We start from the raw sequence: 24,425 nt of genomic DNA, 5'->3' as shown, positions 1-24,425 counted from the left end.
ATATCTATAGAGTGGACCAATTATTTCCTACAGTATATTCAACCAGGTAAAAAATTAAGGTCAGTTTGGAATGGTAGAAGCAAGTCAAAATAAAAATAACAATAAAAATAAAATAGAAAAAGAAATTTATAATTATGATGGTGATGTGTAATATTGATTTATATCTTTTTGAAGTCTACCTTTATTTAAAGAATAAATCCAATCAAATGTACTTATCTACAAATTATATTAATCCAACTTAAGTTCCCAAACTATCAGATCCAAAGCTATACGGCAATAAGTCTTCTAATGTCAATATTTCATTTTGAGTACCGTCATTATTGAACATAACTATTTTAGTCTTTGAAGGTAAAAATTCTCTCAATACTTGTCTACATATACCACATGGTGTAATGACGCCTTCTTTTGTATCACCTATAATCCCTATACATTCCACTTGTTGTAACTTAGTTGAATTGCCATTATTATCTTCATCATCACTAATTAGTTTAACAATTGCTGTCCTTTCTGCACATATCGTCCCGGCAAAGCTTGCTACCTCTACATTACAACCACGAATAATTTTACCATTGGTCAACAATATACTACAGCCGACACGGAACTTAGAATATGGACTATATGACGATTCTCGAGCTCTTATACACTCACGAGAAAGTATATCAATGGTATTCTTGTCCAATATTTGACCACTCATCCTTTTAGTCTTAGAGTATAAACCTTCTTCCTATGTGAAACCCCTATTTTTACTTTCAATGTTCTAAACCTCCCACAGATATTGTTTTAAAGACTTCTCAAGTGGATTGCTTAACTATAGTTGAGTTAACAGTAACTTATATATATTCGAACTATCTACAATCTGTCATTATTAGTTAGATGGAGTTCTGTTAAATCAGCTAGATAGTACTTATTACTACTGACTAAAGTGATCTTAAAAGATGTAAACACCCTTTATTACCCGGACTATACACGTGACAAATTGAAATATACAATCAGATGTCACGTCAAGTTTTGAAAGTGAAACATTTTTTGACACGGTAAAAATACTCGGTATTTTTTCGCGTTTTTGTCAACATACCAGATTTATATACATAGATACAACCAAACCTTTATATCTCACTTACTAATATATATTCTATTATCGTTTGGAATAAGATTTTTAGTTCTAATCGATTATATATCTCATCTGCTCGAGTAAAATCACTGTTTTGCAATATAAATATATATTTTTATTTGTGCTTTTTTGTTGTTTTTAATCTGGTTTAACTCTTTAAAAGGGCACCCATCATCTCTGGAGAAATACAATAGGAAAGATACAAAATCAAACTCGTTAAATAATGGCAAAGAGAAGATACCCAGATAGACCACCTAATGGTATTGGGTTTGGTGAAACACCTAAGTTAGTTCCGAGACAGTTAAATGTGGAAAAAGCGCTGGAAACACTAACTAGACCGTTCAAAGTTCCCTATAGATCAAATACCATCGACCCTGCTTCACTTAAAAGAGTAACTATCACCGGCAGAGTTCTTAGAGATAAAACAAACATCAACAAGGAATATAAAGGCATGGAGCAGGGTGATAGTAGCAAGAAGTTAAAAATACGACGCACAGATGCTTTAAGTTCAGCAAGATTATCTCAGGAACCTGAAAGATTAAATGGTATTGAAACCATTCTGAAGAGGTCGTTTACTGTACCCATGAAGGGTTATGTGGCAAGACATAATTTAGCATTGACTTTGGGAACCAAGAGAAAAATTATATGTGAACCTAGACCATTGCATGATCCAACTGATGAATTTGCAATTGTCCTTTATGATCCAACTGTTGATGGGGACATGATCATAACAGATAACAACATAAATGGATTGCAAAGGGAAGTTGAAGATATAAAAAAGAAAAGCAAAAAGAATTCCAATAAAGACAAAGGCAACGAAGAGGAGGAAGAAGCGGAGATTGCAGAAAAGCCAAAACTTAAACAAAAATATACACATCCGACAATGATGTCAAATGGTGTCAGAAATAAACCATTAACTGAATTATTAAAAGATAATTTAACAAGTAATGAAGACCTTGAAAAGAAATTCCAAAGCATTCCAGTCGTTATAGATCCTAGATTGGCAAAAATTTTAAGACCACATCAAGTTGAAGGTGTCCGCTTCTTGTATAGATGTGTTACAGGTTTAATCATGAAAGATTATTTGGATTCAGAGGCGGTTAAAAAATTAGGTCTTAAGGTAGAAGAAATCAAAGAAGATCAACAAAAGAATGATGATAATGAGAATGATGACGATAATATCAAAAATGCAGAAGGAGTGAAGGAGAAGAATAATGGAGAAAAAATTCAAGAAGAAGAAAATCCTATTCCTAAGACCAAAGGCAAGAAAAAGAAATCTAATTCCAAAGAAAGCAAATCGACAACCGATTCAACTATTGAAATAAAAATAACCAACAAAGGTGCCTATGGTTGTATCATGGCAGATGAAATGGGTTTGGGTAAAACATTACAATGTATCGCGTTAATGTGGACGTTACTCAAACAAGGACCTCAAGGTAAAAGTTTAATTGACAAATGTATCATCGTCTGTCCCTCATCCTTAGTTAATAATTGGGCAAATGAGTTGATAAAGTGGTTAGGTCCCGGTACTCTATCTCCATTAGCTATTGATGGTAAAAAATCATCTATTACCAATGGTGGTAACGCAACTGTGGCACATGCTATCAAAAGTTGGGCTCAGGCAAAGGGTAGAAATATCGTTAAACCCGTTTTAATTATTTCATATGAAACTTTGCGTAGAAATGTAGACCAATTAGTTAACTGTGATGTAGGATTAATGTTAGCTGATGAAGGTCATAGATTAAAAAATGCGGATTCATTAACATTTACTGCACTAGATAGTATTAACTGCCCAAGAAGAATTATTCTATCAGGTACACCAATCCAAAATGATCTTTCTGAATATTTTGCGCTGTTAAATTTCTCGAACCCTGGTTTACTAGGATCAAGATCCGAATTTAGAAGAAACTTCGAGATACCAATTTTGGCTGGTCGTGAAGCTGATGCAACTGACGAGGCCTTGAAAAAGAGTACCTTGCAATTACAAAAACTTTCTGAAGTTGTATCTAAGTTTATTATAAGACGTACTAACGATATCTTGTCAAAGTATTTGCCATGTAAGTATGAACATGTGATCTTTGTCAATATGAAACCATTTCAAAGAGATCTTTACAAATCCTACATTGAATTAAGAAAGGACGATAGTTTTGAGAAACCACTAAAAGCTATTGGTGTCCTAAAAAAGTTATGTAACCACCCTGACTTATTAGATCTGGAATCTGAGCTTCCAGAGATGGGCGATTCAGTATCGATTCCAGATGGATACGTCATATCAAAGAATGGTAAGTCGAAAGATGTTCAGCCCCAGTTTTCTGGTAAGTTTGCAATTTTAGAAAGATTTTTACATAAGATTAACACTGAATCAGACGATAAAATTGTTCTAATTTCGAATTATACTCAAACTCTAGATTTGGTAGAAAGATTATGTAGGAGGAAGCAGTATGGTTCTGTCCGTCTTGACGGTTCGATGACAATTAACAAAAGACAAAAGCTTGTTGACAGATTTAATAGTCCTGATAGCCATGAATTTATTTTCCTTTTAAGTTCAAAAGCTGGTGGTTGTGGTATTAATTTAATTGGTGCAAATAGATTGATTTTATTAGATCCTGACTGGAATCCGGCGGCAGACCAACAAGCCTTAGCACGTGTATGGAGAGATGGTCAGAAGAAAGATTGTTTTATTTATAGATTCATTGCTACCGGTACAATTGAGGAAAAGGTTTATCAAAGGCAATCCATGAAGATGAGTCTAAGTTCCTGTGTTGTTGATGCTAAAGAAGACGTTGATAGACTATTTACCGCAGATGACTTAAAAAAGTTATTCTTATTGAATGAAAAGACTCAATGTGACACTCATGAAACATTTAATTGTAAACGTTGTAACAAATTTGGTAAGCAAATAATTCGTTCAAAAACTATGTTATATGGTGACGCAACCTCATGGAATCATCTTAACCATGCAGCATTAGAAAAAACTAACGACCATTTATTGCGTAATGAATTCAATTACGATGATGTGAGTTTTGCATTTCAATACATATCCCATTAGATATTGATAGTTCAATTGTCCATACATAATTCAATTAGAAGTAAATAGATTTTAAAAGTAGTTGACATAAAACATCAAAACGTGTAATATCCAAGAACTTCTTACTTGATATCTCCAATTTCAATCAAACGTTACCATGCGTATGAAGAAGCCTTACAACAATACAAAATAATATCCCATTAGTTCAATATAATTAAACAAGAGAGGGTTAAAAAAATCTGAAGCTTCACGTTTCGTCATCAATATTCTCTAAATACTAGAAATATTTAAAGTTGTATAATTTATATAGTCTTGAAAAAGAATAAGTTTATTAAATATTCAATAAATCATCTGTTTCAGTAGGGATTGTGGTTTGCAATAATATTTGATCTAGATCAGTTTGAATATTTGTATCATAAGGAGAATTGGTATTATTGAAGTTATTATTTGATTTCAAATTTCCGTATGAAATAGAATTAGATTGCGATGGATAATTAATCGATTCATTGAGATTAGAGAATAAGGCATCTGGTGACGTAGGCTGATGCATACTCTGTTTCTCACTCAGTGATATTACTGGGTTATTGTTAACGTTAGTTGACTCTTTTGAAGTTGCATTAAACGGTAGCGAGTTTTGAGTATCTTGTCTATTATCAAAAAAAGTCGAGGAAAAGCTAGGATCAGGAATATCTAATGAACCAGGTGCTAATGAAATTACTTCGACACTGTTCAGACTTCTCAAGTCGTCAAGTTCATTTTTGACTATATTACTATCAGGACTTAGATCATTAAGATCTCCGCGTCCTTGTAATATTTCCTGACCTTTTGACATATTATTGTTCCCAATATTCAATGTTTCATTGAAGTAATTTAAAATATCATTCTTAGAATCTGTACCATTTTTATTGTTGTTATCTTGTAACAAATATGTTGCTTTTGATATACCTGAAATAGAAGATGGATCCATGAATGTATCCAATAAACCTGAGTCTAAAGACTGACTATTAGCGGAATTGTATGAATTATTGTGAATGAGACTATTGTTGTGATTTTGTCTTTGATTCACCTGATTGAGTGAATTGTTTAAAGACTGAATATTAGCGTTGTTCAATGAAGTGTCATTCAGCCAATTCGGACTACTGTTATCCATATCACCTGGTAAAAACTCATCAAGTGATATAGAAAGTTCATTTTTGGATCTCTGAAGATTCTGTTTGCTCGTTAAATCAGAAAGATTTATATGTGATTCAGAGTTATTGGATGCATATAATGGATTTGTCGATATCGTATTGGAGTTCAATGAAGAACCGCCTACAAAATTCAATGAGTTATGTATTGGACTCTGTGGAGAAAAGCTTTGTTCTAAGGACTGTTGGGAATGGAGAGAAGATAATGAGGCTATTGAAGCCACTCTATGATAATCCTTTGTAATTTTTCCACTTGTAGGAGATGCAATGTTATGACCTGAATCAAGGAAACTACTTGCATTTGGTAAAAAGTTTGAGGATTCCGATATGTTTCTACTCATTGCTATCGGATTTGTTCCGTAATTGCTTCTACCATCAATTGAAGATGGAGGAGAATTCGTACTACTAACATCGCTGAAGGCATAACCACTTGAATTTGGATGTATATTTGTAAAACTATGCTGTGTTGGTAACATTCCATTACCACTCAGAAGTGATAATTCTGATAGTCTTCCCTCTGCTTTTATCATGTTTGATAGATTTGAAATAGAAGATGCATTTGATGAATTTATTTTCTTTTTTCTTTCACTACTTGAAATTAAGCCATTTCTACTCTTTTCCCTTTTCTGTTCCTTTGCTAAAGCCTTTGCCTTTGCTTTAGCTTCTTCTTTAAGCTTTTGCTGTTGTCTTTTCTTCTCTAGCCTACCACAGGTACAGATTGCATTTGGTGAATTTATCAAAGCTTTTTTATTTTTTCGAAGTTCTTTACATAGATCGCATGTAGTAGATGGTCTACCTTTTGGTTTAATCATCATTAATGGTTGATCTGTATGCGTACATGTTGTAACTCTATGGCCTCTTATACATCTTTCACATGCATATTTAACACCGTTGATTAAAACCATACTTTATTTTAATAGAATGTATAACTGTGGGGAGGGGGATGGATAATATCAAATGATATATATGAATTAGTTATTATTAATATTTTTGAAGTATACTATTACAGTAATTTTAGGTACTGAAATATATTTTATGTATATATTATTATTTTCTTGCGAGTGGTATTATTACTTGAAAAGAAAAATAAAGAATGTATAGCAGAATATAGTTATCTATTTTAATTTGAAGTTAACGATAACAATAGTTTTTATCCGTTGAAACAATATGGTTGATTTTAAAAACAAAAGATTGTTATATGGATATATCTATTTTTATTTATCAATATAATATCGATAAAACCTAACAACTGGTAATGTTATATAGTTATTAAGCAACACTTTCTTAAATTTAAACTGTTACGATTGGTAAACAGTAAATAATTACTTTCAATAAAATGCTTCAATTACTGAAATGAATAAAATTATAGTAATAAATAATTATAATAGTAGTACATTCATTAACTAAAATTAATATAGTCAGCCACAGGTAGTATGTTATATTATCGAAATATTTACGATATATAAAGAAATTTCGAATTATTTCTTTTTAAAATTTCGATGTTACTTCAAGTGAAAAGTTAACTTCAAGGTAAAAAAGCAAGAAAAAAAGAAAAAGGATCATATAAAGCAGATAACCATTAGCCATATTTGAAATTATAATAATAATTTGTAAACCATCACCACGACCAACCGACCACACCGTTAAAGCTGTTTGGATATTTTTCGAATTCGAAGAACGATAACTTTGGAATAAGTAAGACAAACCAAACTAACCCAAAAGGTAAAAAAAAAAAAAAAAAAACAGAGACAAGAGTACAAACAGCAGCTAAAGAAAAGAAAAAATAGAATAAAATTTACAAATTACGAACAAATACGTCTTATTAGTTAAAAATTGTTGATGATATTCAGACAATTGATCCAATCAATGCTGTATGGTCTAATATTCGAAGAAGTTCACATATGTTGAAGCCAAAATGAAAACTTACTTTTAAAATCCAGTATAGTACTAATGAGTAGAGTAGTCGTAGTGAAAAGTATGTTAGAGAAGAGAGTATATCATTAAGATTTTCTGATCTAAAATCTACTGCAGAAAGGCAAAAAGATGGGATAAAAAAGTACTCTTGTGTGGTCATTGTAGTCATAAACTATCTTAGTTAATTTTTAACTAAACCAGGAGAGACAGAGGCAACGAATGCCAAAGAGGATAGCATTTGTGCAAATTAGCAACAGTTCTTTTGTTATTTATTTCTGTTTTAATCAAACTGTTCTGTTCTGCTCTGTCTCTGTCTCTTCGGTCTTTCTCATGTATTACAAAGCTGAGTAATGGATATGGATGGTGGAGAGAATACAGAAGAAGATACGATACGAGATGATTCCTGTAGCTTCATGCAAGAAACAACCTTGCTACCAATTAAATATGCGGTTAAGGAAATATAGATATATATATCTATTTGTGTGTTCGTTGCTCTGTCTTGACTTAACTTAACTTAACTTAACTTAACTTAAGTTGAGGTAAAGAGATATATGGATGCATGTAGGATAGTTATGGAGCATGGTTGTGCTGAATCGCAGTTAGTACTTTACAAAAACTGAGTAAAAGAAAAAAGAAAAAAGAAAAAACACACAAACAAACAAACAAACAAACAAACTATAGGCATAAAAAGAAATTCATGTGTTGTGGTATGCACAAAAGTACATACCAAAAAGAAACGCGCCCACATGAAAAATTCCCTGTCTCCGTGGGGAGAGTTCTTCGGTGATATCAAACAAAAAGAAATAAAACCATCCATTTCGAGAGAAAAAGTTCAACGGTGAAAATTTGATATTAGAATTTATTTTTAAGTGGGTCTACGGTATGTTCACTGATTATTTTTTTTGTTTTTTGTTTTATGGCTTTTCTATTTTTATTTTCTTTTAGTTTTTGGTTCAAATGTATATGAGCTGAACTATCCTATTCCTGTTCACGTGCATACAGTCATAGATTGGGGGCAAACAATGAAAGTCACCATAACAAAGCTAAATCGACAGAGTTTCGCTCCGTATGTTGCTATGTCGGAATTGTGCGTTCTTATTTTGTCCTTTACTCTTTCTTAGTTCTCTATATCCAATGCAGTGATTTAACTGGCTAGGATATAGATATATACATGCATAAACCTTCCCGCCCCTCCATCCGCCCCATACCTCAGAAAGTAGCGCTAATAGGTTCGTCATATCGTTTCTTTTTATGCATTTCAAATTTAGTTTCGAAAAAAAAAAAGAAAATCATAAATTTTGTAGTCAACATGCTTAGACTTGGTTCATATCAAGAGAAAAATGGAATGGACTGACACACTATGCAGATTTATCAATCATTTGACCAAACCGATTTTCCGTTCGATGATTGAATTTATATTGGTTTTTATCTTCATGTACTTGATATTCGGACTTAGTCGGATAAACTACTTCACAGAGTGGATGGATGGTGCTTTAGGGAATATACAAAAGGTATATCCATGTTCGAATAACCTGTGTCGTCGCACTACGAACATCACACCATAATGTCAAAATTAAAAAGGACAAGGTATTGTATTGTTAATTCATATATAAATTTCAAGTGGTTAAAACCAATCGGTGATTAAACCAATCATTGTCTGCGCTATTGAATACGTCAGATAGATTTATTTTCACTTGCATTTTTTTGTGGGTTTTTCATTTTGGGAAGAGCATTGTGCACAGATCGATTACTAATTTTTAATATCGGGCTAGTCAATAGATCGGTCCCTTCCTCGATCTGGTTGCCAGTCAATTAACAATTTGATCTTGGTTAGGAAATCTTTGATTTTGCAACAAAAAGTTTAAGTTTCATACCTTGTTGTAAATGAGTATTTTTGATAGGATATTTTAATTGAGGAGGTGACATTTTAATCCTTTTCATATTTTACGTTATTCGTTAGTGTCGAATATAAACACGGACGACTGCCAGTCGATCATTCCTTTGTTACTGATTCAATATTTAATCCCGATTAGAGCAACTCTAAAGATTTTAAGAGAAAAGAAACCAATCTAATAACTCAATTAAAAAATCCAGTCCGTTTATAGAAAGGAATTTTAAATTGCCACAGTAACTATTGTAGTCGTATCTCTCACTCAGTTACATCATTTTAGATCTTGAAATAAGTTCCAAGATATCACTCAACCCCCGTAATTATGATTTAAGGTCCAATAACTACACTACACTCTTTATGGTAGATTATTTATTAGAATAATAAAAAATGCGCAAGCCCGGAATCGAACCGGGGGCCCAACGATGGCAACGTTGGATTTTACCACTAAACCACTTGCGCTTTCTAATTTGTTTGACTTTTTAAAAGCAGATTGCTCCAACACCACACTAGACGGTCACATGAAATAAAATTAAAATTCCAACTATAACACGTTGTTGTGTGACATTCGAGATACATTAATAAAGCATACTAGAGGGTACCTTAAAAACATCAACAGGTATTATAATGAAATAGCAAAGATAATAGAAATAAGAACAAATCGGTTGAGAAAATGGGCAATCCAAAGTCACATTTCTTCCCATGCTCAATTTTCCATCCTCTTAATTGCCCCTTCTGAAGAAAGAACCCAACAGTTTGAAAGATTTGGAAGTAAGATGAGGTTTATAATATACATTTAAAGTAATCCAAAATACAACAAGAAAAATACTACAAGTTCAACATCTTGTATTGAGATTTCATTAGTATTTCAAGTATTAATTACATATCATTGATATATGAAAACATTTTACCCTTGTCCTTCTTAGACAATAAAATATATTAAATAAATTACACAATTCTTTAAAATTACAAATGTAAATATTTCGCATCAATTTATATACCAAATATTCTGATAAAACCTTTATGTCAACTGGATCATTACTAATTGGCGAGCCGCCATAATTACGAATATTGAATATGCTATGTAGAAGCCTAAAAACTGAATGTATCCATTTGAAGCTGAGTGAGTATAAAATAAAATTTGTCTTCTAACAAAAACCATCAAAGGTACTATTATTGTTTAAATACCCCCAATTGAATTTAATTGAGTAATATGTTAGTTATCTCAAATTTAAACTAATAACCCAAAATAAATAAATAAAAATACCCTCTAAAGAACTTATTATGACTTCAATATCAAATCAGACAGTACTTTTTCATTTTACAAATATATATGATATCTTAATGTCACAAAGCGTAGTAATTATGATCTCAATATAGAATATACTGGATTTAATGGTTGCTTATCAAATAATATTTAATAATAGGTTATCAATATTTTATAAAACTTCAATTTGGCTAGAGACAGAAATAAAGTCACATATAGCGTTAACAGGAATAAAAAATTATATTTATCTTTATTTGTTTAATAGGAGTGAAAGAGGGCAACATTTAATATACACTATACATTTCCAAGAAATGGTTAAGAAAAATTCATTTCACATAGGTTTATCATTAATATATTTCCCAACAATCAATTAGAAAACCTTATAAGTATAAAGGGAGCTAAGAAAAGATGACCGATAATCTTTAATGACGTATGGCAAGAATAAAGAGGCAAAAAAACTAGGGAAAAAATGAAAGTATAAAATGGTAGGGCCTATTATATTTGAAACTTAGAATAAAGTTAAATTATAAAAACAGAATAAAATCTTTAAAGATATCTAGCGTGACTTGGTCAAACACCCAAAAGATTAGTTATAACAATTACAAAGGATCTAGGATTATATCAATGAGATAAATGAAATTTAAAGGGTAAATAGGAAATATATGACTAAATCATGATTTTAAAAGATATTTCAGTTGGACCACACCGCATACCAACTTCTTAAATTAAAATAACGAAAATTTTCTTCTCATTGAGATGCAATATATAAATGTTATGTTCATTAAATATCAAATATTATTAGTCAATCTTTATTAGAGTATAGATAACATGTATTAGATAACTCAGCCATACCTGACAATTTTAAATACATTTTCCTATTCACATGTTAGAAAGAACAATTTTAACCTAGAATTATGTACAACTATAAGAGATAAAACCAATAGTAGAAAGTTTCTTGTTTGTGAAAGGTTCAATATCTCAGTTGAAGATGTTCTCCACTTTAGCAAAATATTGTTTATTGGTTAGATTTGATTTTTATATCGATTATTTACTTTATTCAATTGGTGACACCTAATTCAATTAAAAAACTTGATGGAGTTTTAATATACTTGTTAGACTAGGAAAAAGAAGTGGTCATCAAAGTTTCTTTATATTATATCTATGATTTTCTTATTTATTGGTACAGGTATTTTTATATTTATCAAGGAAAATGTTAGTGGCTTAACAACGATTCCAATTGTAGTGCTTTTACTTAGTAAAATCTCTTGACTATATTCTACTTAACAAATACATATAAACTTTAGTGAAAAATAAAAGCTAGACTAATATTTTATTAATAACATAATTTGCAGTTGAATATTTTTATAAGTATTAGTATTGTACACAATTCAATTAGATGGTGAGATCTTAACTATGTTGGTAATCTTGTTCCTTTATCCAAGACTCATCTCAAAAACCCTAATATAGAAGTAAATAACAATAAAGATCGGATAATATAATTTCATCTATACATATAAATATACAGCATCAACAATTCATTAAAAACCATATTAATACAACTATATCTACATAGTAACAATTACTGTCATTATTTATAACATTATGGTCCAATTTCATTTATCAGGGCGAAAGAAACACAAATCTAATTTATTTGAACAATTTTATGTGACTACTTTGCCTCTAACAACCATACACCATAAAACCAATATACACCCATACACCTTTAGAATCAACTGTTGCCAAAAACTTCTAGTATCCTTGTAAATATCACGTGTTTGTTATATTTTTTAATAAATTTTAAAATATTCTTTTTTTGCTTCTCTTTTTTTTTTCGATTTGAAAAACTAAGCAATTGGGATGGTAAAGCGACGCAAACAATCGATCGAAACTGCAATTTGTCAGTTAAAACTTTTCATGGCTCCCTACAGCAAAACTTCAGTATCACAATTAAACTAAGCAATGCTCACCTCTACCAAAGCCAAAGCATCAATTCTGTTTCTTGGTTTGAATAATGAATGCTGTTTGTCAGTGTTAATGCACTTTGCAATAATATTCTCACTTTTACTTACAATCTCTTTCTACTCTCAATCAAAGAACTATGGATGGATGAGGTTCAAATTACTTTTCGTAAAGTAGTGAATTTTTCATCAAATTTTGTATCAATTCTTATTATTCTAATGAACTATCTATCTTATTCCACTGGTACAGCTAATTAGTATTTTAGAATAAAGACTATTTTAATAGCATATAGTGTTCATTTGCAGTTTCTTTCTTTATATTGTAAGTTTAAGAACCCCAGAACAGTTTTAGGGTATGTAATACATATTAATATGTGGAATCTAGTGTAATATTTGAAATGAATGTATTTGGAGATGATTGAAATAAAAATGCTAAGAATGGGAGCAAAACGTTAGTGAAGATAATTAGAAACTTATAACCTTAGTTCAAGCCAAGGAGTTTGCACTCTATAGCAAAATATAAGTATCATAACAAGTTTTAAAAACCCAAAATGAAGTTTTGCATTTGCATTCTTCTAGAAGTCTCATACTCAGTAGACAATAAATAGTGGTCAATATAAAACCATCATTATTCTCTTATTTTGGATTTGGTGTTGTTCCTTATCAATAAAAGGAAAAGCACTTTTCAAGATAGTGGTTACATTCAAAATTAGGTATTATAGAATTTTATTAAAAGTTTTTTTTACTAACATTTATTAATCACATTAATTCTCATTGTTATAGAACATAATTAAAAATGCCTCCAAAACAACAATTGTCTAAGGCTGCCAAGGCTGCTGCCGCTATGGCCGGTGGTAAGAAATCCAAGAAGAAGTGGTCCAAGAAGGCTCACAAGGATAAGGCTAAGCATGCTGTTATCTTAGACCAAGAAAAATACGACAGAATCTTGAAGGAAGTCCCAACTTTCAGATATGTTTCTGTCTCTGTCTTGGTTGACAGATTAAAGATTGGTGGTTCTTTAGCTAGAGTTGCTTTGAGAGATTTGGAAAAGCAAGGTATAATCAAGGCTGTTTCCAAGCACTCCAAGCAAGCTATCTACACCAGAGCTGTCGCCTCTGAATAAATATAAACTCTATTTACAGGATATAGTTTATTTTATATAAAAAGGTGTATAATCATTAAAAACATAATATATTAAGTTCATTTGGTTTTTTAAAAAGTTCCTATACTATGCAATTGCAGATTCGTAGGGACGTGGTGGTGGACCACTTTACATAACGAGTAATCTTGATTAAAATAAAAAAAAAGATCACATGTATATTGTTGAAAACAATAGACGTCAGAGGCAAGAATCTACATCATAATGAAATTTTTAAATAAAGTTCATTTATTAAGTTATTTAGTCATATGATGTATTCTTAATATAAAATAATAATATATCTTAAAATATAAAAATTCATATCTATGTTTAACCCATTTAGAAAATATGTATAGTCTCTGATTCAAATCGTAAGAATTATTTCATATTTCTACTATTTGCATATATTTTATTAAAAACCCATTGACATCCCATTGATGCGTATCCTTCCATTAATTCATAGTCATATTTTGACACTTTTTCATTTTTGAATAAAGGAAATCTTCAACAATCTGAAGCTTATGTTTATGTTTCTCTGGGGTATATTTCTCAATTTTCTCCAAGACTTGCAGTGCTGTAACTTGTGCTGACATAACAAAATTCAATCTGATCCAGAATAACCCATAATAGATAACTGCTAAAAATCCAGAAGTACCATCCTTCAACAAAATGGTGTCAAAAAATAAAGCAACTGCTACAAGATATTCTGAATAAGAAATCATACTCAATATTTTTGCATTTCTCAAAGTGGCTTTTTCTTCTTCTTTAATATTATTTTCAATTTCAGAATCCCTATTCATCAAATGCATATAACTTAATGACATAAATGGAAATAGTCTGTAGAATGATTTTCTACCAACGAGTGCCCATACTGCAGCTAGGAATATAGCAAGGAAATTACCACTGCCAAATAAATCATACCAACTTGGTGAAACACCTGCCCAACTTTGATATAAGGAAATGGAACCTGAAAGAACAAACCCAATTAATGAAAACCTGTAAAAGATGTGTGGTAAAAAATTAATTATTGTAGCGGTCCAAGTATTCCCAGGAATGAATTGGTATGTTCTATCCAATCTTAAAAATAACCATTTCCATTGACGATACTTATAAAAAAATAGGACATGGTAAAAATAGGTAATTGAAAATAGAACACCTAATACAAACGAAACAGTATGTCCAATAGTCCACCATAATTTCTGTTTAGCCAATGGATCAGCTTTCTTGCTATGTTTAATTTTTTTCTTAATTATTTCAATTGTTTGTGCCATTGTCCTTATAAAATTCTTTGCTTGTAATGTTCTAAAAATAAATTCTCGAATAGCTTATCGTTTCAATCTAAACAAACGTTAAGCCTATTCGAATTATACTTAAACCTCCAATTGATAGTACCTATATAATTCAAATAATACTGTCTTTTCTTAAATATATCCTATATTCATCAATCTATTAAAAATAAATTAATCTTCTTTTATCCTTTTTTTTTTCATTATCCTTGATCGGTTCGAACTTATCACACGAAGAACATTCCTTGCAGGTGCAGAAGGAATTTGATATACACACAGTACTATACGACATGAAGTGATGAATAATTTAAACAATAAGATAGATTCAACTTTGTTGAAAGACTAATTCGATTATTGATTTGATATAAATTATACATTTTGAAAATCGTCATTTAATCTATACATGCTGCCTAAGATGAGGAAATTTGGGACAGTTTCAGGGATTTAACGCAAGTACTATCATTATCAACTAAAAATAAACGACCTTCTTTTGTCACAGACAATTGATACACCACTGATGAATTGGAACATTTAATCTGTTTGTATTTGTTTACTGTACTTCTCTTTGGGTCATATTCCCAAATATACAGGATACCATTTTCACTGCCACTAATAATTGTTATATCAGAATTGATATCAGATTTACAAATTATGCAATCGAATATTGAGGTTTCATTCTGGCTGAAATCTCTATCAAATACGTCAAGTTTCTTCCATCTTTTGGTTTCGTCTTTTTGGTAAAGTATACTACCGACGTTTGTGACATTTAATAAGATGTATTCTTGTAACTTTTTATTTTCATCTTCAGTAACGAGGAAACTGCCCCAATTTAACGCAGGAACTTCATCTGGACCTAATCCGTAAGTCTCGATTTCATCTAAATTTAATGATTTCATTTTTCCTTCATTTATTATGAATATATTATCATCTAAGCTTGTAATGGTCATCATTTTACTTGAAGACTGACAAGACCATAGTATTTCATCTTCTTCTCCTGGGAAGTTAGAACCTAGTTGGATACCACTAATATTTGTAACGGAATCCATAAGATTTTCCTTTACTGATAAAAGTGTGCTGCTAAGAATCATTTTGCTAAATTTCCCATCCACAATATTATATTTGAATTGAACAAGGTCCCCTAATATTGTACCATAAGTCACTAATATAGAATCTTCCTTGTATCCTTGAGAATAAGATGATGTAATATAGTCATTCCTCCTAGAGTGATCCCACTTATGAATCTTAGTATTAGAATTGGAATTTTGATAATCAATAATATCATCGACTGAACAAATCTGTATACCATTAGTAGAGGTTAGTACCAAATAATTGTCAATAATCAATTTCCCTTCTACAAATTTTGGAACATTAACAATTTTTATTGACTGAACTCTAGGAGTGCTATCATCTACTGCTAATGTCTTCCTGTTAAATAATATTGGATAGTTTAACGTTTTGACATTGGCAGCAACTTCATCGATCTTGGAAAATTTTAAAAAAATATCATACGGTGAACTCAATGCTGATTCAACAATAAATATGTATTTTGAAGTACAGGTATAGCAATGTATATAGTTTCCTTCCTCACATTGATAAATACTTTTCAACATTTCCCTTCCCTTACCTCAAATATCTAAAGTGACTTAAGTAAATATAATATTGGAGAAATAGCTGCTATTCCTGCTATTACTCTAAATTCAAAAATTAAATTAAATAAGAGGATAGGGTTTATACATGAACTGATATGTATTACATGTTCATAGTCTGTGATATTGTTGTCAAAACTTCACTTATTATTAATTTATGTTAATATATTGAAATAGATTCATTGATTCCATTTTAATATAGTTGTAATAATATGAATCAAAAAAAGAAACTCCGCGACGGGGAATTGAACCCCGATCTGGCACGCGACAAGCGCCCATTCTAACCATTAAACTATCGCGGATCTTTAATTGTTGAAAGTTTTGTACTATACTATGATGTTGTCTGGGACATTCTCAATCGGATTGTATTGTTTTGACCGGTTATTATATAATAGTGAATAAGTATTATATTAGTTAAAGAAGTAATATGTGTACTATATTCTAATATATTAGTATAAGCTAAAGGTAGATATACTGATCAATATATTAAGTTGTATATTGTAATAATAATTAAGTCTGTCCCCCTTAGTTTGGGAACTTATTCATGTAGCTATGATAACTATCTAGTTCTTTATATACGTTCTTGTAGAGAATTATGTTGTGGTTTTTCTACCGAATCGTTCATAGTAATAGATTCTTTATTTATTTCCAAGGACATTCTTTGTTCTGACCTAGAAGGTTCCAGAATGTTCCTTATTTCCACTCACACGTGACTACTTTATAAGATGTTCATGACGTCATAGATATATCTATGATAATGTAACATAAATCAATCTATTAATATGGTATACAATAACTAATCAGGTAATTACTAACAATCAGGTTATTGATTGTTTGCAATATTGTAGAACATTCTAGAAACAAAATAAAAAGAATATTATTGGTAAATTACCAATAAACTAAAATACTTGAGTGAGAGTGCAAGGAATTGTTAGAATTAATGATTAGTAATTACAAGATTGTGAGATCGAAGATTAAACGTATAAATACGGACACTAATCTCAAGATTAGGATAATCTGATTTCCAAGATTACCTTTACATATTTATATTATTATTTTATATTATATATAAAATCCTCACGGAGAAATATAATTTAAGAAATATGTCACCTATTAAAAATGATCAACAATTTCAACATTCTTAATAAGTTGATATTGATCCGGTGTATTAAAGTATATAATATACACATGGGAATATAATTAACATGACAAGTGTCGATTAAGATCTCATCATTTCTTATATACATTGTTGGAAAGGTTTTCAGCGTCAGTAATACTTTTGTGTAAAGTAACATTTCTTTATCCTATATGAATAATGTCGTAATACGTATATATCACGTGTTACCTCATAATTCTGACACATATAACTCACAGTTGTACTCTATTTGGAACTGATTTTATCTCTCACTATTGATGAGAATTATATACTTCATTGCAAAGAGTATTTTCAAATTTATACTTAATTATTACTATTTTAAAAAACTATGGGCCGTATTCTTGTCGTCATTGTACGAACAACAGCATTTGATCCCCGATTAATAGTAAAAATTCATCTGGCTTAATTTCCCAAATTACATGTTTTATAAATCTAATCCAATTTGAAAATAGAAGTATCAGTCGATCCAATAGGATATTAAAAACTTGTGGAATACATTAAGTTGACTTGTTTGGATAATATTTGATTAAAACCTAAGAGATTTAATCGAATTCACTAGTGAATCAAAGAAATATTCTTTCCAACTAATTTCCAAAATATCTCGCTCACAAATAATTTGCCTCTAAAAAGATAGATGGCTGATCCAGAAATTATATTGTCCAATGGATTGCAGAATAATGAAAGATAATATATAATTCATTTCCTCCTTTTTTAGTATGCTATTAATAATATCTTTGAGAGTCCTATCCATAAGTTGATAACATTGGCAAACTATTAGTTCAGGTTTTTCCAGTATTCTCCAATATGGTCTTTTATGACAGAAATCAATTGACTCTTAGTTGCATTTAGATTAACTTCAACACCCATCTTCTTGAGGAATGTTAACAACTCATTTGTCGATTTGGAATTTAAAATCTCATCAAATTTATCCTCTAGTTGTTCTCTCGACAAGTTTGCCTCTCTTTGTAAAAAGAATAATTTTTCCTGAAGAATTTCTCCATGAGATTGTACCCATCCATTTATAGTAGATGGTATCTTGTTAATAGATTCCATAACCAAATTTTGTAACTTTTTTAATGTATCATAATCGCTGTGCTTTATCCCATTTTTCTCTAAATATGAGCCCAATTTTTCCTTTGACCAATTGTTAATATTGTATAATTGGTCTGACATTACATTATGAAGACCATTCTGTAGCCATTGTGGGATTAAATTGTATAAATTTGTATTTTCTCTTTTGATGTCTAGATAATTTTGATAATCTTTTTTCAACAACTCGATATTTGCATTTACCTTTTCAAATAAATTATTTCTGTCATTAGTAGGAATACCATGACTCCATAACCACTCTTGTAGGTCTGATTCAGGAATTTGCTTCAAGATATTTCTTTTCAATTTGCCATTTGAATCAAATAAGATTTCATTAATGGAACGTAACTGCTGGAATATTTTTTGTCTTTTAGCATTCACTTCATAGGTCTTGACAAATATATTTTCCCTCAATAAGTTTACTAAATCCTGTCTATTGTTAATTTTAGAATTATCAATTTCTATATTATACCGTTTTAACCAAAGCTTGATATCTTTTAGGGTCCAATTTTGGAAATAGTCTAAGGAGGGATAATATTTAGAAACTTTCAAAGCTTTACAAATCTGATCGAAATTACTTTTAATTAGTTTAATTAACTTCTCACTATCATTAAGCTTGTCACTTTTATCAATAATTCCACTCTTAACCAGGATATTTTGTATGTTTGAATTTGACCAGGTATCGAACAGCCAGTCTGATAAATCAACAATTCTTTCATCCTTTAAGTAATCTTCATCGAACAAGTTAATGTTATCTTCAAAATTCCTATGTAGATTATTAACAACTCCATTAATTAGATTTATATTGTCTGTAATGTATTCTAAGAAGTCCTCATTATTCCACTTATCAACGTTGTAATTGAATGCAGACCGAACTGAATCTGCAAATATAGTTGGCAAGATTCCCAAAAATATGGTAATAATCAAAGATAACCTGATTAACATATTATCATAGACTAATTATATTGAATGAGGTTTGGTTTTCTAGATTACTAACTTCTTCGTATTGAAACATCATTATAAAGCAAATTACTAAATATCATTCTAAATTAAGGATTACAAAGATTTTTAACATGTAGAAATAATGAACTACTGGAGTCTGAGGTGACTTAAAATTTGATATTTCAAAGTAAAACCTAAATCATACCGGGATTAAATAATAGTAAAATAATCGTATATATTTAAAGATTAATTAAACTGATCCCATTCTAAATTAGATTCAATAAAACATTAAATAGCATAAACAATTCAGAATATTACTAATATATATATATGGTTAATTGAATAGATAGTGCCAGTCTATCTGCAACATGTTAACAACTTGTTGTACCATCTTTTATAAAACGGTTCATCTACCTTCCTATGGCCAAATAATGCTTCTGTTTTCAATTTAACTAGATTGATTAAGTCATCCTTAGTAGATGTTGGTTTGGTATGAACTCCAAAACTCTTCAAGTACGATGAAAGCTCATCAATTGACCAAGATTCTAGAGTTTGATACCATTTATTCATAACCTGATCTTTCCAGCTGTATTTGGAGTTCTTATCGGCAATTGTAACAGTTGGGTGCTTCTCGTGGATCCAATTATAAAGTTTGTTCGATGATAGAATATTTAAAAACTTGTGTTGGTCCTCATCAGTCAACGTAACAGGAATACTTCTTGATTTATATGCTTGTTCACGTAATTCTCTCATAGTCGACAACTTGTGGTATTTTATATTTCTAGCCTCTAAAAATGACTTTAATCTATCTCTGGACCATTGTGACAATTCCTCCTTGTTAATAACATGGTGTTGTTTCCCACATATTGACTCGATCCAGCCAGGAGCTGATCCATTACTGACTTTGGTATTAGTTAGATTGAATAATGATGTGACATATTCCATTGGTTTCAATAGAATTGGGCTAGATTCTTTTTTCTTCTCTTCGATGTACCATTCGATATCAGCCTTTAATTGACCAATGTGTTTCCTTGCTATTTTTACTAGATGTTCATGGTTTGTTGCCAATTTTTTGTCAACTACAATTCCATGAATATCAAGCCAATTTTCTAAGTCATACGTTGGTAGATGATTAATGATATCATGGAAAATATTTCCATTTTTATCAAACAAGGGTTCGCCTGAACTGAAGAAAGTTTCTACAAAATCTCTTTTCTTCTCTTTCAAATATTCTGATGCGTGGAATATATTCTGTTTCAATGTGTGTAACAGCTTTTCTCTGTCATCTGCTATCTTTTTAGAGTATTCAATCCCAAAATGATCTAGCCAATGGCGAATATCATCTGTAGACCAGTTATCAAAAAACCCACTAGAGGGATAATACCCAGAAACTTTCAACTTATCACAGATTTCTTCAAAGTTATCCTTCACTTTTTGCAAAAGCGCTTCCTTGGTTGCATAAGGACTGATTTCAATGTCTGTAGAGTCCAATAATTTATGAAGGTCAGTTACAGACCATGTATCAAAAAGCCAGTCAGAGACATCTTTGCCATGCTTTCCATATAGGTTTTTAGATGTTGAGTACGATCCACTTGATTTCCAGAATTTCCAGAAAGGTTCTTCCTTGGCTAGGTGAGGTAAAAATGCTGAACTTGAAAGGCTTTCCTTCAAGTCTTCAAAGGTATAAGTAGTAAGGTCCTTTAGGATTTCAGCATTGTCCTTCACATAGTCTACAAAATCCTTGTGTGTCCATTTCTCGACGGAAAATGAAGATTGGTCATTTAGACTAACGACAGCAACGAACAAAACCGACAAAAATGAAAACAAATACGTGAAATTCATAGGTACTATATTAATTGGGTTGACTGTAATATAAAATACCTTTTCCCTATACAAAAAGTAGCATATAATAATCAAAAGTCAATATACGCATTGACAAATAAATTACTGTCAAACTTAAATTAGTTTATAATCGACATAACATTCACTCTCACACATACAGCCATATATATATGTATATATGTATGTATATATGTGTGTATGTGTGTAACATGTCGTCAATTGTCTTAAATCGTAATTAATTCTTTAATTCGAATAGACAAGTTAAAACAATGTTCCCCTAGAGTATCACACCACACAAACCTCATATTATGTGACCCTAATCCCTTTAAAAAATCTGCAATAATGCGTTGGACAAAAGAAAGAACTATCTTTCATCTAGAGCACACCTCAAATCTGCTTAAACGTATTCTATCATGCAACCCTTGAAACTATTTTAATAATTTAATTTCGATTAGATTAGTTTCAGTACATTTTTACTTTTCTGTCAATATTTTTTAAATATTTGTCCCACCAGCATTGCCATAATTTAATCTAGTTTCGTAATTTGAAAGCTAAAATATATCAATTTAATAAGTTAAATCAGTTTTCTACCATCTCTTGATATAATTTACTACTCTTTAATCGTGTTATTACACTATTATTTACAGATATATCTATTCTTTCTTGCACTTTTTCATCAATTGACCTTTTAAAGTCTTGAAATTTTTCATTTGATATAAATAAAAAAAATAAGATATCAAGAAGAGGTGCTTGATTAAAAGTAACATAATATCACGAAGACAGATAAGAATAAGAGCAATAGTGGCTTCAGTTTGAGATAAAGTGGTATTTTTGAGATTAGTTAGGTTATTTATTGTCTATTCCATTGTTTAAGATGAGTTCTGGTGTGATGAATATGGATAGTTTTGGTAATGTGAAAGACGAGAATGCTATAAATGGTGTTAACACTACAGGAAATATGTTTGCATCTATGGTTGCTACTCCTATTAAAGTATCAAGAAATGAGTCTAGTGGATTAGTTGGTTCTTCTTTAATGAATAATAGAGGTTCTTTACAATTTTCTTTGTCGAATTTAAATGTTTTCCAAAATTTACCAAGAGAAACCACAAGAGGCACTGATGATTTAACTAGAATGAAAATGGCTATATTAAGTGATATACCTGAAGAGATTAAATGGGCTTTGAAAAAGTATCTGGCTTATAGTAATAAAGCTCCATATATGATAAGTTTGAAAGATTTGCCAGATTTATTACCACTATTTAAACCTTTTATTACCAATTTGAAACCGTTAATAGAAAATGTTGATCAACCATTGGTTAAATTTTCAAATGAAGGTGATAACAGTGAAGTTTCTAACACATTGCAATTGGGCTTAACTTGTTTATTGATCTTGAGGAACCTTTCTCAAGATACTGATTCCGTTCAGGTTTTAGTTACAGACAATGAAGTTAAAGATTTCATTTTATTCGTCTTACAAGAATATGAAAAGTTTTGTACTTATAGTAGTACAGGTGATAACAAACAAATTTTCGAACATAACTTTTCTATTGTAAATGAATTGATTCATTATACTTTGGACATTATGGAAGCTATATCGTCATATATGGCACCAGCAAAATTAGATGACCCATTCTTCAAAACTTTAATCAAGTTATTAAATTATTCAAAGGATAGATATATGGTCATTTCAGTTTTGAGATCCCTTTCACGTTTACTAGTAAGATCCAAGGCGGACGAAGAAAGTGCTGCAGATAACATAGATGAAAGTTCTCTATTATTAGTTGTATCATTTTTGTTAATTGATTGTGATAGTGAATTAGTTGCTGCATCTCTGGATTTATTGTATCAATATATTTTACCTGGAAATGAAAGAATCTCAAAATTATTAAGCGATATTTCAAGATTTAATCAATTAGCAACAGTATTGCCAAAATTGTTATGTGACAATGTTCAGTTACCTGAATATAGTAATGTTGAACAATTCGATGTTAATTTGATTAAACGATTAAGGCCACCTGCTCCTAAAGAAGCACCGCAATTAGATGAAAAGCTATTTTCAGAACTATTGCATCTAGAAGAACCATATAGATCTACAATGTGGTTAAGATGTTGTTTTGAACCAGTAAAAGAATCAGAAGTTACCCAAATCACACTTTGGAAAAGCTATGAATCAAAATTTGCTCAACCGTTACGTGAACTAAATGGGAAACGCCTATTGCCTGCTGTTGAGTTTATTAAAAATGTTTCCAATGCATTCAGCATAGCTTCCGCAATGGTAATAACAGATCCAACAACAGGAAAAAAGCGTTTCGTTGTTAAAGGCATACAGCCACGTTACAAACCATTAAGTCTATTCGAGGCAGAGGAAGAACATTTGAAAAGAATTAAAAAAATTAGTGGTGAAGATGATAAAATGAATGATTTGGATCTAAAAAATGGTTCTGATAACGAAAATGAGATTATTCATGAGGTTACTCAGAGTGAGTTACCACAAATTTCGTTTCCCAACAATATATCTGAAATTTCAAAAGCATCCGCAACATTTCTATGTTTGTTATCAAATGATACAGAAGGTTCTGGTATTAGATTTTGCCAGACTATAAAGCCAATAGTTTTGCATAAGTTATCTGATGTTCCACCGCTAAGCTCAGCTCTTTCAGAATACATGGATAATACTAAAATGCTATGAGAATTTCCAATTCTAACTAAAGAAAGAAAAGTTCATATGAGCGGATTAGTATGATTTTGAAATATTTTAATGTATAATTCAAATCGATTTCAGATCTGTAAAACTTATAGATATATTCGGAAAGCAAGTTCTATCGAAGTAAGTATGTTAATAGTAATCTATTTTCATATATACATATATATAGATATAGATGTATATGTAATTGTATAAATATAATTGGTATGAAAGGGAAGTTATTCTTCTATCATATACTCTATTTCTTATTTACCTGAAAAAATGTTGAT

General features: G+C 30.6%; 9 protein-coding genes and 2 non-coding genes across 11 annotated transcripts; 3 read left to right on the top strand and 8 right to left on the bottom strand.

Annotated features, from left to right (window-relative positions):
- Nucleotides 1–238: 238 nt before the first annotated feature.
- On the bottom strand, nucleotides 239–694 carry CDD1 (cytidine deaminase; the record flags this gene model as incomplete). The annotated part of the gene is made up of 1 exon (XM_001645597.1): nucleotides 239–694. One exon carries the CDS (start codon nucleotides 692–694, stop codon nucleotides 239–241), a length of 456 nt encoding a protein of 151 aa, XP_001645647.1.
- A 640-nt stretch (nucleotides 695–1,334) lies between these two features.
- On the top strand, nucleotides 1,335–4,160 carry RAD54 (DNA-dependent ATPase RAD54; the record flags this gene model as incomplete). The annotated part of the gene is made up of 1 exon (XM_001645596.1): nucleotides 1,335–4,160. The coding sequence occupies one exon, from the start codon at nucleotides 1,335–1,337 to the stop codon at nucleotides 4,158–4,160; it is 2,826 nt and encodes a 941-aa protein (XP_001645646.1).
- Nucleotides 4,161–4,470: 310 nt separating this feature from the next.
- On the bottom strand, nucleotides 4,471–6,231 carry HAA1 (Haa1p; the record flags this gene model as incomplete). The annotated part of the gene is made up of 1 exon (XM_001645595.1): nucleotides 4,471–6,231. One exon carries the CDS (start codon nucleotides 6,229–6,231, stop codon nucleotides 4,471–4,473), a length of 1,761 nt encoding a protein of 586 aa, XP_001645645.1.
- Nucleotides 6,232–9,519: 3,288 nt separating this feature from the next.
- On the bottom strand, nucleotides 9,520–9,590 carry Kpol_541trna3. The gene has a single exon. It is a non-coding gene; the product is annotated as a tRNA-Gly (tRNA).
- Nucleotides 9,591–13,149: 3,559 nt separating this feature from the next.
- Kpol_541p29 (40S ribosomal protein eS25) lies at nucleotides 13,150–13,476 on the top strand (the record flags this gene model as incomplete). The annotated part of the gene is made up of 1 exon (XM_001645594.1): nucleotides 13,150–13,476. The coding sequence occupies one exon, from the start codon at nucleotides 13,150–13,152 to the stop codon at nucleotides 13,474–13,476; it is 327 nt and encodes a 108-aa protein (XP_001645644.1).
- A 467-nt stretch (nucleotides 13,477–13,943) lies between these two features.
- Nucleotides 13,944–14,762, bottom strand: Kpol_541p28 (uncharacterized protein; the record flags this gene model as incomplete). Its single annotated transcript, XM_001645593.1, has 1 exon — nucleotides 13,944–14,762. One exon carries the CDS (start codon nucleotides 14,760–14,762, stop codon nucleotides 13,944–13,946), a length of 819 nt encoding a protein of 272 aa, XP_001645643.1.
- Nucleotides 14,763–15,187: 425 nt separating this feature from the next.
- On the bottom strand, nucleotides 15,188–16,387 carry Kpol_541p27 (uncharacterized protein; the record flags this gene model as incomplete). Its single annotated transcript, XM_001645592.1, has 1 exon — nucleotides 15,188–16,387. The coding sequence occupies one exon, from the start codon at nucleotides 16,385–16,387 to the stop codon at nucleotides 15,188–15,190; it is 1,200 nt and encodes a 399-aa protein (XP_001645642.1).
- Nucleotides 16,388–16,653: 266 nt separating this feature from the next.
- Nucleotides 16,654–16,725, bottom strand: Kpol_541trna2. Its single transcript has one exon. It is a non-coding gene; the product is annotated as a tRNA-Asp (tRNA).
- Nucleotides 16,726–18,353: 1,628 nt separating this feature from the next.
- Nucleotides 18,354–19,613, bottom strand: Kpol_541p26 (Ish1 domain-containing protein; the record flags this gene model as incomplete). Its single annotated transcript, XM_001645591.1, has 1 exon — nucleotides 18,354–19,613. One exon carries the CDS (start codon nucleotides 19,611–19,613, stop codon nucleotides 18,354–18,356), a length of 1,260 nt encoding a protein of 419 aa, XP_001645641.1.
- A 354-nt stretch (nucleotides 19,614–19,967) lies between these two features.
- Nucleotides 19,968–21,452, bottom strand: MSC1 (double-strand break repair enhancer MSC1; the record flags this gene model as incomplete). Its single annotated transcript, XM_001645590.1, has 1 exon — nucleotides 19,968–21,452. The coding sequence occupies one exon, from the start codon at nucleotides 21,450–21,452 to the stop codon at nucleotides 19,968–19,970; it is 1,485 nt and encodes a 494-aa protein (XP_001645640.1).
- An 874-nt stretch (nucleotides 21,453–22,326) lies between these two features.
- RSC9 (Rsc9p) lies at nucleotides 22,327–24,141 on the top strand (the record flags this gene model as incomplete). Its single annotated transcript, XM_001645589.1, has 1 exon — nucleotides 22,327–24,141. One exon carries the CDS (start codon nucleotides 22,327–22,329, stop codon nucleotides 24,139–24,141), a length of 1,815 nt encoding a protein of 604 aa, XP_001645639.1.
- Nucleotides 24,142–24,425: the final 284 nt, after the last annotated feature.

The sequence above is a fragment of the Vanderwaltozyma polyspora genome, genomic scaffold, assembly GCF_000150035.1.
Source record: "Vanderwaltozyma polyspora DSM 70294 KpolScaffold541 genomic scaffold, whole genome shotgun sequence".
Taxonomy (NCBI): domain Eukaryota; kingdom Fungi; phylum Ascomycota; class Saccharomycetes; order Saccharomycetales; family Saccharomycetaceae; genus Vanderwaltozyma; species Vanderwaltozyma polyspora.
This window is presented reverse-complemented; position numbering and strand designations above follow the sequence as displayed.